The sequence below is a fragment of the Trachemys scripta genome, chromosome 14 (genome assembly GCF_013100865.1).
Source record: "Trachemys scripta elegans isolate TJP31775 chromosome 14, CAS_Tse_1.0, whole genome shotgun sequence".
Lineage (NCBI taxonomy): Eukaryota > Metazoa > Chordata > Testudines > Emydidae > Trachemys > Trachemys scripta.
The window spans coordinates 21,244,483-21,261,321 of record NC_048311.1 but is presented as its reverse complement, the minus strand read 5'-3'; the positions used below and the strand labels follow the sequence as shown (position 1 = coordinate 21,261,321).

General features: G+C 47.9%; 1 protein-coding gene across 1 annotated transcript in view; it reads right to left on the bottom strand.

Moving 5' to 3' along the window:
* Positions 1-5,328: 5,328 nt before the first annotated feature.
* Positions 5,329-16,839, bottom strand: part of FADS6 (fatty acid desaturase 6) — a 48,002-nt gene continuing 36,491 nt past the window's right edge. Inside the window, exons 3-7 of the mRNA XM_034790449.1 lie at positions 12,891-13,057; positions 10,328-10,508; positions 8,681-8,868; positions 7,562-7,741; positions 5,329-6,285 (exon numbers count right to left, since the gene is read on the bottom strand). Coding sequence (XP_034646340.1) covers positions 6,136-6,285; positions 7,562-7,741; positions 8,681-8,868; positions 10,328-10,508; positions 12,891-13,057 — 866 coding nt within the window. The 3' untranslated portion in view covers positions 5,329-6,135. The remainder of the gene's footprint in view (positions 6,286-7,561; positions 7,742-8,680; positions 8,869-10,327; positions 10,509-12,890; positions 13,058-16,839) is intronic.

Below are 16,839 nucleotides of genomic sequence, written 5' to 3'. Positions count from 1 at the left end.
TTCATTGACTTTCAAAAAGACTTAGGCCCCCGAGCCCTTACATCACTTTTGAAAATGGGACTTAGGCACCCAAGTCATTTCCCTCAGGTCTTTTCTCCAACTCCTCTGGTGTTTAATTGCCAAGTAAGGAGCAAACTAAGTGCAACCTGCATTTTGGAGATGGGAGGAGGTGCACGACATGAGCAGTTGTGCAGAGAAGCACTATGCATCCATAACAGGAGCAGGATCACTGACCAGGGCATACCCACTAGCTGACCATGCCCTCTCCCGAGCAGAGCCATTCCTTGGGTATGGCGAATCGGGTGACCACTCCGGGCCACGCACTTCAGTGTGTGTGTGGTACTAAGCCAGCCCAGGGAGGGTGGGGTTAGGGATGCCTTGCATTGCTTTTTCTTGCTTGGCATCGTCAGGCTCCGGCTCAGTCGGTGGTAGCGGCAGCAACAACCCCAGCCCGCCCCACCCCGCCAGCTCCCAGTGTTGCCCACTGCCGCACCAACAGCGTCCTAGTGCCACCAAAACACGCCAGCGCCAGGCTGACCCCATCCATTGCCCTTCCACTCTGGACCCCTCCCTTTTCCGGAACCGGCCAGCACAGGGGGCTCCCTTGTCCCTAGGACAGGTGCCACCCTATGACTCTCCATTGTCCCTCGCCCCCCAGCACTGGGGTCCCCTCCCCACACCAGACTTCACCCGTATAAAAAATGTTAAGAGGGGCCCATACAGTCTGATTTGTCCCAGGCCCCGCACCCCCCTAGGGACGGCCTTGCTCCCCAGTATTATCATCCAGATACCTGCCAATGCACAAAGGGAATAGCCCCTGTCCACTCCGGGCTGCTAAGTGCTGCCAGCACTAGCACCATCCTCCTATGCTCCGCAAGGGCAGGGGGGCAAATTATGGCGACCTGGGAGCAGAAGCACCAGTGAGAATGGGGCTCCCTGCACCTTCTCCTTTGCCTCCATGGTGCCCTCAGGCAATTTCTCTTTTAACACTTTATTCCCAGGCTAGTAACTTTTCTGCCTGGAGTTTCATTGTGCTTCCTACACACCCATCAGCCTGAACCCATCCTCTTTCTCACCAGGACATTTACAGCCACGTTATGCAGTAACTCTTGGTCCTTCACATCCATCACCCCAGGATTTGGTACTGGCAGAATTTGGCTTAACCAACTGTCTTTCAGCCTCAGAGGGTCCCCACTTCTATTACATTGCTGGCCAGTATGATGCATTGGCCCTTCCCTTCCTCACAAGGTACTCTCTTTACAGAACCCCAAATCATCAAGCAAGAGAAGGATGGATTTCTACCACCAAGTTGTTACAGTGGGGCTGGTAACACCCATATAGTTAAGATTGAAACTAGCTTACTGTTTAACAGGATTTTGTCAAGCCGGGCCTTAAAAACCTCTAAGGATGAAGATTACACCACCTCCTGATGTAACACATTCCAGTGCTTCACTGCCTGCCTAGTGAAATAGTTTTTCCTAATATCCAACCTAGATCTCCCCTACTGCAACTTGTTCTGTCATCTGCCACCACTGAGAACAGCCTAACTCCATCCTCTTTGGAACCCCCCTTCAGGTAGTTGAAGGCTGCTATCAAATCCCCCCTCACTCTTCTCTTCTGCAGACTAAATAAGCCCCGTTCCCTCAGCCTCTCCTCCTAAGTCATGTGCCCCAGCCCACTAATAATTTTCGTTGCCCTCCGCTGGACTCTCTCCAATTTGTCCACATGCTTTCTGTAATGGCAATGCTCCTACTAATGCAGCCCAATATGCTGTTAGCCTTCTTGGCAACAAGGACACATTGTTGACTCATATCCAGCTTCTCATCCACTGTAATCCCCAGGTCCTTTTTTGCATAACTGCTGCTTAGCCAGTCGGTCCCCAGCCTGTAGCAGTGCATGGGATTCTTCCATCCTAAGTGCGGGACTCTGCACTTGTCCTTGTTGAACCTCATCAGATATCTTTTGGCCCAATCCTCCAATTTGTCTATGTCACTCTGGACCCTATCCCTACCCTCCAGCGTATCTACCTCTCCCCCCAGCTTAGTTTCATCTGCGAACTTGCTGAGGGTGCAATCCACCCCATCATCTAGATCATTAATGAAGATGTTGAACAAAACTGGCCCCAGGACCGACCCTTGGGGCACTCCGCTTGATACCGGCTGCCAACTAGACATCGAGCCATTGATCACTACCTGCTGAGCCTGACGATCTAGCCACCTTTCTATCCACCTTATAGTCCATTCATCCAATCCATACTTCTTTAACTGGACAGGGGCTGGCCAGCTCCAGGCCTCTGGCCCTTTAAGGCATAGGCCACCCTACCACAGTATCTTTTAAGAGCTGATAGTTCAAATTGCTCTAAAAGCTACATGCATACTCAGATAATTTTGAAAATTGCTATGCCTTGTCAGAGCCAGGGATAGAGTGAGTGGTGCCAGTCTGAGATCAGTTGGCCCAGTGGTTCTTCAGGCACCGCCCCCTCAAGAAGGAGCTGATTTTAATATTCAAATTGCTCTAAAACCCATGTGTGTGGGGAGATTATCTTGAAAACTGGTATTTCACAAGAGAGGCTGACGTAGATCAAAGTTGGGGTCATTTGGTCAAGGGGTTCCCAATTTACAGCCCATTTACACTGAGCTGGCCATGCCAATTTCAGATTCTTATAGCGTTTTTGATGCAGAGCTAGGGAAAATTCACACCCCAACCTTAACCTCAGCACTAAGGTTTTTGGGCGGTGAATAATCAATAGAGTTCCTACGCTGCAGACTGTCTTCCTTAGACCCTAGTAATTGCCACTTTCAGTCTCTAGGTGGCGCTGTAGGTAAGGATGCCTTTGTGATGGAGAATTATTGAAAACAGCCATTGCTCCCACTGTTGCTTAGCTGATGCGTAGGCTGATAGGATATCAGGTTTTGTACATGTTAGTGGTGGGAAAAATAGCCTTTTCTGTCCTCAGGATTTCTTTTCCCACCAGGTTTCTGTCAAACCCACTTCTTTCCAAACAGTGCTGTAATAACTACAGTAGCATGTGGCAGTGGGATTAGCTTCTCTGTACTGCCTAAGAGTGTAGCTAATGCACAGTTAAAATCTCTCTCCTGCTATCGCTGGAACTGGAAGCTCCATTAACATTGCAGATTTTAGCATAAATTGGCCATCAGGATTAATGAAGCATTTAAATAACGGAATCATAAACATTATCGATGGAAAAGGTCTGTTAGAGCTTAACTCTGTGACTCAACTGCACATCCTTGGATGATCTCACGAGTACAACCACAGGGCCCGATTCTCCTCTCACAGTGGTGTAAACCAGGAGTAACTATACAAACCAATGGAGTGACACCGGTGCAGAACTGCAGTCAGGGTGAAATTCACTCCTGTGCACAGGGCCAAGGGGACTTAGGCTGTGAATATGCCTGGTGCTGACCCTGTGCTCAGAGGTGAAATTCACATTCAGTGAGGAAAAGGAAGGGCCTCCACCTCTCAAGATGTGAGATCTTGTTAAATCATGGTAAGATAAATGCCACAGATATTCTAGTATAGCCCTTCTTAGATGCACATTCCAACACAAGACCCACTCCCCACCCCTCCCACAGACACACTATATTCTCGGGGCCAGATCATTTTCCTTGACTCCAGTGGTAATTTTGCCTGAAAAAGGACTGACTGCAGGATTTGGCTCATAGAAGGTGACCAGAGAATCTGTCTTTGCAATGGCTTTCTAGAACTGAGGACAAAGATAGATAAGCGAACTTTATTGCCCATTTAGAATGGTTTGTAATGGGCAGTTTGGGTTTTAGGATTTGCTTCTTGCTGAATGAGCATTTCTTTCTTTGCATTAGCCACACAGCAGACAAAGTGCTCCCTTATCTGAAGTTATCTTGCCTTTTCTTAACATGAAATATAATCCATAAAAGTGGATAAATATTAATAGCGTCTTGGCCGAGAACCCAAAAGGGGCAGAAGAGGAATTTCCTCTTGCTGTTTTTCAGAAAGCTTTGAGAGGCAGTCTTAGCGCAATGCAGTCACGCCCCCCTCTTCCCACCCTCCAACAATACTCCTGGCTGGTTCTGATGTTCATCCTCTAGGATTTTACAGCAGAAGGAAGGGAGGCTTCCCGTGTCTCTCCCTGAGGACAGTGGAAAAAGAAGTGAGACCTGGGCTCGCACTGCATTTTAGTCCTTTCACACACAGTTCGATGCTGGCGAAAGGTGCCAAATTGCAGGGCCAACCTAAGGGCTATCCCTCCGCCCCATCCCATCCCAAGTGTGGAGGAACCGTGCCAAGTAGTGTAAAGGAGAGAATCTCTTCTCTCAAGCTTTTCCCCCTTTTCCTCGCAAAGTGCTCTGATAATGTAACCCAGTCGCTAGGGATGAAAGCTTGCCACAGACTTTTGGCTTGAAGATCACAGGTTACCCTCGGCTCCTCTATACACCCAGGACTGGTGCATTGGCTCAGAAAACCATGGCCACAGGTCCCTCAATTCTAGAGCGAATCTCCGAGGAGCTCATGGCTCTCGGGGGCTGTGGCATCCCAGCTGCCCCTGAGGACATGAGCGGGCTGCAAGCCAAGCCCTCTCCTGGATAGTGTGGTATCTGGCTGCACACAGGGGCAGCTAAGCAGTGAATTAGGTACAGGACTGAGACCAGGGGTCTCTTGCATTCTAAGCCTGGCTCCAACACCTCTTATCTAGATCATTTAACCTCTCTGCCTTAGCTCCCCCGTCTGTTAAATTGGGTAACAACAGGTAACTATCTTGCCGGATGTGTAGTGATGATTAAGTACATAGGGCAACATTTTGGGACTCTGCCTACATCACTTAGGCATTTTTGAACATTTTACCCTTAATATTTGTATATTGCTGCATATCCAGGGTGAAATACTGCCCCTGCTGAAGTCACTGAGAGTTTTGCAGTGGGCCAGGATTTCACCTCAGGTATATGGCAAAATTCCTGAATGAGCACAAAGCCCCTCCAGTAGCTAGAAACCAGGCTCCCAGAGTCCTGCCTTCTTTGGATAACTGTCTCTTACAAAACTTTCTGCAATGTTGGTGAGTATGTACAGTGGCAGGACAAACAGCTGGGTTCCACGTTTGCAGCAGGAGGCGGGGGTAACCTTCTGATTTCCACCATGATCACCCACAACACAAACACTCCACATGTCAGAAGCCAGTTAAGTTTGAAGTGCACCCCAAAGAATCCTCTCTCTAACTCTTCTGCAAATCCTCCATCCTGCTCTGTGCACTGGAGTGAAACCCTGGTTGCACTGGGGGGGAGGGGCAGCACAAAAACTTTTCACCAACTCACCCCCAAACTGCTCTGGCTAGTTTTGTCAAATCCACACTCCTGAAAGGAATTTATTTATCCACAAAACAGGTAGAGCACAGGCTGCAGCAGTGCAAGTTTCTCTTACGCCACACCACCAATGTGCCTCCATTAATCTGGAGAGACCACCTTTAAAGCAGCACATTCTTTATGGCCCATTCCATTCTCAGCCTCTCAACTGAGTCTGCTGACTAAGGTTTTGTAATATGGGCATCTTTCTCTGAGGAACTGGAGCCATCAACTCAATTCACACGGGCCATCAGAGCCATCAGATGGGAACCAGTTTTCAGTTGTTCCAAACATACAAGCTTTGCCTAGATTTGAACCATTGACCTAGAGTTAAAGGCTGCCCCACTGCCAGTCCCCTGAGTCATCCTGTCCTTTTGGCACACTGGAGTTGGATAGGATGTGAATTCCCTTTCTTGTTGGGCTCCCAGTCCTGTTCCAGAGACACAACAGTAAAGAAAACAAGAATCAATAGCGACCTCTGTCCAAGAGTTAAAAGAGAATGGAGGAAAAATAAATACCAGCTTCTAATATCTCAGGTAAACTCCCATTTGATCTACTGTATTGGAGCTACAGAATTCCCTTCTGTCCCATCACCATGCAGTCACAATTTATTATTCTAGTGGCATTTCTTGGTCTCTATGTGTGTTTCTATCTGTCCAAAAGCAAGACACTTCAGGCAAACTTGTTTCCTCTTTGATTGCTTTATAAGGGCAATGTCTTTGGTTTTAAATTTCCTGATCTTGTCCGATGTTATAATGACCCACAGGAAACAGCCCTATGTCTTGCTGTCGTGTTCCAGAGCCTATCATTGAATCCCCACAAGTTCAGTTATTGGGGGTGCATTAACCATCAGTTCCTCGTAACGGTGTAGGAACAGCTGTAGTCGGGACATATAGGAGTCCTCGTTGTATGGCAGCTTCTTCTTTTTCAGGTACTGGGAGACTATGGGCTTGATCTAAAAGGGAAAGGTAGTATTAAAATGGCACAGTAAATTCTAATGATGATGACTTACATTTGTACAGGGCCTTTCCTCCAAAGTGATCATTAAGTCCTTTGAAAACTATGCATGTAGGAATCATATTGCCTACTGCCAAAATGTAGCCAACTCTGGGGTGGAATGCAAAAACTGCTTAACAGTAGCTAACACTACACAATGGCTTAACTCAGGGAATGAAGATGAATACAGTATCCAACTCGAGCAGCAAAGTTTCTCTTGTCATAAGGGCCAGATAACCACAAGCGCTCACTACTTTGATCTTGCACCTGATCTGAAAGCTAGGATCTCCTCCACCATCCTTCCCTCATACCACGCTGGGGCACTGGTTCAATATTGGCACAGAGGGAAGAGTGCCACCTACTGAACTACCAACATCACCCTTTGTAGCACCTGAAGGTTGGTTTGTTTGTTTTTTGAGACCTCCCAAGCCTGACCTTGCTCATCTTGTGAGATCTGACAAGGACACTGCCTTGAGTTGGTATCACAGTAGCACCATGTCTTTATTGTTACTAACACCAGAAGTATACATGGGACTGTAAAATTAGTAAATGGTGTCAAACAAACACAGTGTAGAGATGTGCCTGGACTGCAAAGTTTAGCTCCAGATCTCAGCTTTCCCAAAATTTCAGGGTGTTTGGATCTAGGGTTTTGGTTGGAGCCTACACTCCTAATACACTGCAAGTGGACGAATGAACACAATACAGGTCAACCATAGCAGATGTATGATGATTATAGCTGGAATTATTCACAGATTAGGCGGGGCTTGAAAAGCTTTCCTAGGAGGAGAGGGGGGACTTTGCTAAACACTCACTGGAAGGCTGCTACAATAATAAAGCACAAAGTCAAGAATGGAGGAAGGAGACAACGGAAGAAGGTTGGAGAGAAGATTGACTAGAGTGTGGGGAGGAAGAAGTGGAGTGGGAGAAAGAGAGGACAGAGATCTAGTTAGAGTTGGAGTTATGGAGTGTTCTGAAAATGGGAAGGAGTCTAAAATTAATGAGGAAGAAGAGGGTAAGCCAGTGCAAAGAGAAGAGTGCAGAAGCATGGTCAGAACTGCAGGTTAGGGAAAGAGGCTTACCCCCTCCATTTTAGTTAACTGGAAGGGGGAAACACACAAACTTATCTCCTCATTACCTCTTCCCATGCTCATCAATCTTCTCTATGCTAAATGGCACTCCCCCTCCTATCCCCCTCCCTCCACACACCTTCTGGACATGCCCTCCTTTTATCTTACCTTCAGGCACATGTTGTCAGAGAGGTTTGGGAAGAGGTGATGCTCCACATGGCAGCTGATGATTGAGTGCCCAAAGGACCAGTCCAGCAGGGCATTCCGGGGCAGATTCAGAACTCCAAGGCTCATCAGGTGAATCCGTTTGGGCTTCTTATCAGCAGAGAACATCGGGAGGCCAATGTGCTACAAGACAAAACAGGAAGACTATGGCATCTCTTCCTACAGCAGGCAGATAGGGAGCAGGGCTTCCTGAGGACAAGGGTGGAATCCAGCTGTCAGGCCAGGGCAGAAGAGTGGCAGTTTCTTGAACTCCTCATCCTTTTCTGTACATAATCTTGTGAGTCTCCTTCTTTATGGGGATGAGGAGTCCTCATAAAAGGTAACAGGCTAGTGCCATCAACTGGAATGCTCTAGTTTCCCACTCACTACTTACGAGTCAAGCATGGTGTGGAAGCATTCACACACTGCTCCCCGCACATTATCCCAGGGCCACCCATTCATGGCACATAGAAAAGAAGCTTCTGTGTCAGAGTCCAATGACTCCACAGTAGCTTGGAAACACCAGCGGCTTCAGAGGGGTTAACCTGCCTAAATGTGATCAGAATCCGGCCATCTATATGCATTTCATCCTAGGCCTGTCAAGACTGATCTATCAATGAATCCCCAACGTGCGAGGACCACCCACTTTTGTGGTTCTATGCTCATTTCATCTTTCCCAAATGCACCTGGATTTTAAAGTAACATCTTCTCTTAGCGTGGGAAGGGGCCAATTCTGATCCCATTTACACCTGTATAAAACTGGATAAATTCCACTGAACTCAGTAGACGTGTTCCATTTTTACACCACTGTAATTAAGATCAGAATCCAGCCTTCTGTGTTCATTCTGTCTCAACTTTCTGCACACTGCTATGCCAACTGACATCAGTCTCCTCGACATTTTGGACCTGAGTCTAATCTGATTGGAAATCAGTGCAACTGAGATCAGAATCAGGTTGTTTGTCTTAAGTTTCTAGACGCTTCAATTGCCAAAGTCAAAGTGAGAGCTATTTAATTAATACAGGGAGCTTTGCTTTGTTTTGTTTCCAAGGACTTTGGTACAAGCTGGAGTTTGCAGCCTCTACCTGGAAGATGTTAACATGGATGTAGGGGTGGGCAAGGAGAGATCGTGTGATCAACATGCAGATGAGGGCAGACCACATTGATTGGAACCCTGAGACATTGACCAGGAGCCAGTAATGGGAGTAGAGCCCAAGAAACATGCAGCAGAGGGTCCGGAGAGCTGTTTTCAACTCAACGTCCTTCAGCAAACCTATGAAAGAAAGAACAGACAATGTGTAGGGCAGCAGTCAACCCCTCCCCACATCTTCCAGGTTACCCAGCTGGGGAACAATGCTGTAGTGCTTATATTCTAAATCCCAGGATAGGCACTGGTCAGTCACTATGTACAAATTCGAGGAGCACCTGATCCCAGACCCACTTCAACACCTAAGGTTCCACTGGCTTTCAGAACATTTTTGAACAGTGTCACCAAGGGAGCTGTAGGACATGGATTTGTTTCTGGTTTAACTTGATTATTGTTCTAGTCCTGAGACAATTTATGGGTCAGATACTGAAGACCTTACTAAGCTTCAGCAGTCCTTACTCGGGTGAAATCCCCCACTAAAGTCAATAGGCATTTGCTTGAACAAGGACCGAGTAAAAATTAATTCTGCAACTCTTACTCATGCTGAGTAGCACTCACCCAAGCGAGCGGTCTCATTGACTGAATGCTACCGCTACTGTGCAACATGAGTTAGGGTTGCAGAATCAGGACTTAAATAATGACCTCAGAATTTGGTCCTATATATGATTTTTCTGCAAGCAATTGGCATCTGTTCACTGCCCATGGTTGTGTGTTGGCCTCCTGTAGACTGAAGAGCTTCCATACACTATGAACGTTGTATTTCCCCAGTTATCATCCGGTCTCTTCTTCCAATGTCTGCACCACCTCATCCCATTCTTCCCAATGAGGCCATCTTCTTACACTTCCTAGCACTGACACCAGTACACTTCAAATATTTTCCATCCCTTTCATTCATTATATTCCAGCCTAGCATGCCCCTCACCAATCCTACATACATCTAAGTAAGGACAACAGGATCTGGCCTGGGTAAGGGCTTCAGTGTTTGTATAATGCTTTGAAGATCTGAAGAAGTATATAAAAATCTGGATCCTGTTGTCCTTATCTAGGCAAAATACCTGCTGAAGTCAACGGGTCTGAGAATGGACTGAATTAAAAATAAATAAGGATTTCAGGCACTTGGCCCATTGACTTCAATGTGAGATTTGCCTAAGGTCTTCAGTATTTGACCCAATATATTTAAATACTGAGTTTTTGTGACTGCATTCCATTCTGAATGTAAAATCTGCTTCCAAAAGGATCCCTTTTGTGTCAGTTTAAGAATCAAGAAGCCCCACAGATGGTTGTGGCGAATGCCTTAGTTTTGAGCAGATGGCCCAAAGGACTTCTCCTGCTCCTTCCTACTGTCTGTTATACGCACTTGCCCTGTCTCATCCTAACTTAGATTGTAAGCTGTTCAGGCAAGGGAATGCATTTGTACAGCTCCTAGCACCATCAGGCCTTTAACCTGACTGCGGCTTCCATAATGCCGATAATTGTATTTATCTTTTGGGGCCCCTACAAACTAGTTTAATTTTTAGTTTAAAAAAATGTTTAGGTTTTAAACAATACTTATAGAAGAAAAATATCTCAGAGGAAAGCAACATACCAAGTGCCACTAGAGGGGTTAAAATAGGTATAGCAATGGGTGCAATGAACATGTAGACGTATCGGTTCAAGAAAGGAAGCTTCCAAGTACTGGAATCTCCTAGTTTGATAACATTAGTGTAACCGTGGTGGAGTTTCACGTGGTTGTAGTATGCCTGCTCCGCTGTGAAAGCCGAGCAAACCTGGAAGAGAAAGAAAGGAGAACAAAATGAAGAACAGCGTGCATGCAAGGATCAGAACATGGCAGGTACACAACATTGTCTCACTGGGATGACCCCACCATAGAGGTTCACACTCAAAGCCTTGTTATTGTCGTGCTCTAGGACAAGATATGATATAACAACACCCGAGAAATGCATCTGATGTCATGTCTGCACCACATATGCCTTAAAATGCTATTGAAGCTGCATGATACAAGCATGGTAGATAATTTCTGGAGTTACACAAAGATATGTACTTTACAGCTGACGACAGTACTAATCTCTAAGGTCATTTACCATGATAAGAACATTCCACTTACACAAAGAGTTATTCAGGCTTACTGATCATCAGAGACAGGCTTTAGCCAAAACCCTGAATCAAACAACCCCCAGCTTCAGGGTAAGTTGAGAGTGAGAGGCAGAATTGAGGCTCAGGCCCAGCTCCATTAAGTGATGCATCTAGTGGTCAGGTATACCTTTGGCTGTTCTGAATGTAGGAACTCTTACACAGGTAGGAGCTCATGTCTGTGCCCTAACTGATTGGAAAGCTAATTTCTCTTCATTTTGGAAATTCCAATTTTCCAGTGTGGTCTCAGAGTTGATGTATGGCCTTAATATTACAAGAAGATATTATAACAAATCTGTGTTCACTTTTTACTTCCTGGTTATCACTACATTGCATATCAGGGCCATTTGCAATTTTGCAGCACCAGCAGAGATAGAATTCACTTCCTCCTGCTTCAAAAAAGCACAAACTCCTGCCAACTGAGCCAAAGGAGAATCTCTGGGAATCTTCAACAATATAGAGACTACAACACATTCCTGAACAGTTCTGATTCCACCCAGTAGAGGGCAGTGGTGTACATACTTAATAGCCAGCAGATTGCAGTGCTCATTCTATCTATACCGGGGTCGGCAATCTTTGGCACGCGGCTCGCCAGGGTAAGCACCCTGGCGGGCCGGGCCAGTTTATTTACCTGCTAACGTGGCAGGTTCGGCCGATCGCGGCCCCCACTGGCCGCGGTTCACCATCCCGGGCCAATGGGGGTGGCGGGAAGCGGCGCGGGCGAGGGATGTGCTGGCTGCGGCTTCCAGCCGCCCCCATTGGCCCGGGACGGCGAACCGCGGCCAGTGGGGGGCCACGATTGGCCGAACCTGCTGCGTCAGCAGGGAAATAAACTGGCCCAGCCCGCCAAGGTGCTTACCCTGGCGAGCCACGTGCCAAACGTTGCCAACCGCTGATCTATACAGACAATCTACAGTCAAAAACATGTTTTTCTAGTTCTGCTACGGTGTTATTAATTTAACAGAATAAAGTTAGTTAGCAAAACTAATTTGTTTTTAAAAGGAATTTTTTTCTCTGAATATATCGTTCCCTTGATCGGAAAGTGCTACTAGTTCAGCACATTAGGGACTGGCTTTTGAAATGAAGATGTGATCCCAGGAGCTGTTGTATTCACAAGTTATGGATTAGTGGAGCAGGTGGTTATCAGGAGAAGACTGAAGAGGATTGCCTTCATTTCCTTTGGCATTTTCAAAATCAGAAATAAACCTCTCCCCTCTTTGGAGAGGAACGTGGTGGTTAATACACTGCAACTTGTTGAGCCGTTGATTACAGCTAATGTGCCAAATTCTGATCTCAGTTACACCCACATGAATCGAAAGTAACTGAGTTAAGAATCTGGTGATGAGTTGCCATCAAGGTATCTGACAGAACTGCCTCTGCTCAAGGGAAATGTGCTTCTATGCATATTATCTACCCCATCCCCAGGTATGTACACACATTCATAGGTGCCGACTCCGTGGGTGCTCTGTGGCTGGAGCACCCATGGGGAAAAATTAGTGGGTGCTCTGCACCCACCGGCAGCCAAACTCCACTCCCACCCCACCTCACCTCACCTTCGCCTCTTCCCCTGAGCGCGCTGTGTCCCCGCTCCTCCACCTACCTCCCAGCACTTGCCGCCGGAACATGGCACTCTCAGGGGAGGAGGCAGGGAAGAGGTGGGGCCAGGGCAGAGATTGGGGGAAGGAGTCGGAATAGGGGCAGGGAGGGAGGGGGACTTTGGGGAAGGGGTTGGAATGGGGGTGGGGCAGGGGCGGGAGGGGGCGGGGCTGGAGGCTGAGGGGGGTCGAGCACCCTCCGGCACTAGCAGAAGTCGGTGCCTATGCACACATTCACATACACATGCCATGGGGGATGCAGCAAACCACCCCACATCCATGCAACACTACAAGGTGTAGCTGTAAAGCTTTGCAGTGTTCTGCCTAGCTATCTAGGTTTTTATAGTCACCCAACACCATGAAATCTGAGCACTTCCTATATAAACGTACACACAGGAGCATTCTCACACACTGGTTACATACCTCAAGGAAGAATATGGCCCAAACTTTCCCCCAAGACTTGGACTCCGTCAAGGCATTGTGGCTGGCCAAGTGGCTTCCTTTCACTGTTACAGTGTGGTGCACTATGCCCAAGATGAAGATGCCCAGCAGGAAGGGAAGGGCATTGTCTGAACGCAGACACAGGAACCCTAGAGATAGAAAGAAAAACCTTGGAGCTGTTAAGCCTTCTAGATAGTCAAGATCAGACCAGTATAATGGCCAAGGCAAGACCCAGGGGGGACTGCTTTCCCCATAAGAACTACAGCTCTCCTGGGCAAATGAGATCTCATTTTGAAGGAGTCTCCATTTTCCTTCTTCTCACCAAGGTAAAGTGGAAATCCAGGTACCCAGTTCAGATACAACGGGGATGAGGGCCATAAAAGCACCTAGCTTGCTTGACAGATGAAAGTCTATGGGAAAGTGTTCATGTAGTCTCCAGGACTGTCAGTGACAGACGAAAAGGGTTACGATGAAGGTTCTCTTTATGCTGACTATCCAACTCGCTTTCCCCCCCAAGTTTAAGGGCAAATACTTATGTAGTCAGAGTGCCCTGCACACACCAGGGCATTCTTGCACTCCTCCAGTCTCCCCCACAAGCTCCCTGGGCATTACTCTCCCATCCCCCACTATTTCAGGGACTCCCAGCAACTCCCTGCCCCGTTCATGCCATGGGCTCTGTGTCCCTCCCAGCCTCCGTACCAGGATCCCCCATTCTTCCCCTGCCCGCCCCCAACCACAAAGACTGTGTGTGCACCTTGTGGATAAACATGACTAAAACACAATTCCTAACTCCCCTCTCCCCACTGCTAAGACCTCCCCTCTCTCTCTTTTCTCAACCACCATGGACAATACCATCATCCAGGCCCATAACCATGGGCAGCATGGCGCATAGGCTGGGGAAGGCTGTGCCTCCCCAAACAGCCTGGCGTGGCCCTGCCCACGCTCCTCCCCAAAGCCCTGCTTGTCCTTCCCCCTTGGCCCCAGCCCAGGCAGGCTGGTCCTTTTCAGGGAAGCAGCGTGCTGCGGATAGAGCAGCCGGGACTTGGAGTGGCTGAGGCCACGCAGTGTTGGGGAGCCCCAGGAGCTGGGGCGACGCTGCCAGGAGCTCGGGGGGGGGGGAGGGAGCTGGAGGCATTGGGGCTGCCCACCCTGTGCTTAGTGGGCCAGGGGGGCCATACACTGCCCACCCTGTGCTCAGTGGCTGGGGCCGCTCACCACCGTCCCGCCCTGTGCTCAGGGGCTGGGGGCGCCGCTCATCCGGCACTGGGGGCTCCGGCGGGGGAAGGGGGCAGATCCTCTGGCGAGGGGACGGGGCTGGCCGGGGGCTAGCCTCCCGCAGCTGGCGGGTCAGAACCTGGGCATCACCTTCAATCTGAACCTCTCTCTGATCCTCACATCCAGGCTATATCTAAATCTTCTCCCGCCAACATAGCTACCGCCTCTCGCAGAGGTGGAATTATTAAACCAACGGGAAAGCGCTTTCCCATCAGCTTAGAGCGTCTTCACCAGACACACTACAGTGGCACAGCTGCATCGGTACAGCTGGGCCGATGCAAGTTTGTAGTGTAGGCCTGCAAAAGGAATCAGCAAGCTTTAGATATAGTCTAGATGTGAGGATCAGAGAGAACACATATTGCAAGGGACCACTGAAGGTGAAGTGGCCAGTTAATACCTCTCCAGTCATGAACGAGGGAGAAAATGGAGGAGTAGTGGGTTATAATTGTTGTAATAAGCCATAAATCCAGTGTCTTTATTCGCTCCATGATTTTTAGTGTCTAGCAAAGTTATGAATTTAAGCTCCCAGGCTCGTCTTTTGAAGGCGGTGTGCAGGTTTCCAACAGAAGATGTTATATCTGCCCAACGGGAAAGGTCCAATGACATCAGACTGACTATTGTGGGACGATAAAGAGGACAAAAGACATTTGTTGTTTTGTGCCTCCCTCCATGAACAGGAGTCATGCAAGTGGATTTCTCCTGTCAGCTGAGCTTGCAGCTCAGAGCACAAGGGAAGAGGGAGATAAAAACCCCTAACAAGAAGGAACTGGATCTCTATGCTGATTGGACTCTGGAGGGGCAAGGTTTAGAAGGCACAAGCAAGGCATCCCTTGATGCCTACAAATAACTCCAGAATGGTTAGGCTGTTGGTGCTGAAACACTGCCCATCACACTGACCAATACTGTCTCATTGTTCACTTGTACACACGCACACACCATCTATATCCATCTGCTGTCTCTTATCTCTTATCTTATATTTTGATTGTGAACTCCTTGGAGCAGGGATCACCTTTTTGCTCTGTATTTGCACAATGCCTAGCACAATGGAGCTCTTGTCCATGACTGGAGCTCCTAGGTGCTACAGTAATACAAATAATAATTTCCCATTTTCCCTCCATGCCCCCTTTTCCTCATTCCACCCTATACCCCCTCACTCCCTCCATGCCAGAGGATCTGTTTGCTCCCCATTCTCCCCCCACTCCATCAGGGGCTCTGTGTGTGCCCCCCTTCCTCCCAGGCCTCTCCATTCCCCCCTTCCCTCCCACCATTTTTATTTTCCTTTCTTTCTCTCTCTTTATTTCAGGGTGTTAACACTTTTAAACTGTATTGGGAGGAGTGGGAGAGCTAAACTGAGGAGTATTGTTAATAGTTGCCATCAATTGGCTCTTTGATCTATAGATTATTATAGGTGGTTGAAGCAGCTGGCTCTGCTAATCAGATGCCAGGGACACCATGTGTCCCCCATTTCCCCCTTCCAATTTTTGCATTTCCACCAAAATCAATAGAACATTCCCTAACATTTTGGAATTGATTGGATACAGCATTCAAAAGTTATTGCATTGCATCCAAATATCCAAACAGAGAAATGCCATTATGGTGAGTGGAAGTCCTCGCACGGTTGGTCAAATAAACAGTGATGGCAAAATGTTCCAGAGTTCTGGTTCAGCTCAGCTAAGCAGCCATAAACCCAGGTATCTAAGTCCCCCTCCCTCCTTTTCTCCTTGTGGGTGACCGCTTTCCTTCCACATTAAAGCCAAGGCTTTGCTCCTCACTTTTAAGGCACTCCACAAATCTGTTCCCTACATCTTAATCTGTATCTCCAGCTGCACCCAACCACATCCAAGGAAGCTTCCCTCCTAAGAGCTCCCTTCATCTCTCTTTCCCCACTCCCAACTCAATGCCCTCGGTCACGCTGCTTAGTATGCTTTGGCCAACACCCAACTCCCATTCGTTCCTTATTCAAAACACTTCTGAGAAGCTACCTAACTCTTGCAATTTGTAGCTACAATCACACCATTATTGACTTCAATGGGATACATTTGGCTCATGCTGTTTAGATGTAGAATTAAGTGCAGGCTGCTGTCTTCATAATTCCATCCTGATGCAACACTTCCAAGAGATGACACCTCGCTAGCTCCCAAACTGGTTTAGGGGCCTGTGAAAGGAGTGCGAGCACTGTCTGTAGGGTGTAGAAGCACTCCAGTACAACTGGGACAAACCTGGAAATACCTGTCCCAGGATGAGTGGAGAACCACCAGCCACAGGACAGTGCGACACCTACGCTCGCAAGTGGTTGCTTCTCGTACCCCTTATTCACAGCAAAAATTAATGCTCACGGGCTGCCAGATGACAAACGAGGGCCTGTATTGGCAATTCTTGCACATCCTGAGAGAAGCTGCAAGACCAGCTCGGCCTGTAGTTAAAAATACATCTCTCCTCCATCACACCCACCATCAGAACCATAAGAAGTGACTCATATAAATACAATAAGAAAGCTTCCACGGCAGGGCTGAGCTCCCCCTTTGAAGATCTCACTGGGATAGACAGAGCTAGTATTAAATGGCAGCCCAATAGTGCTGAACAAGGAAGGTTTCCCCAGATGCACATCTTTGCATCAAAGGGTTAAATCAGAGACCGAGGCACTGAAAAGGCTGCT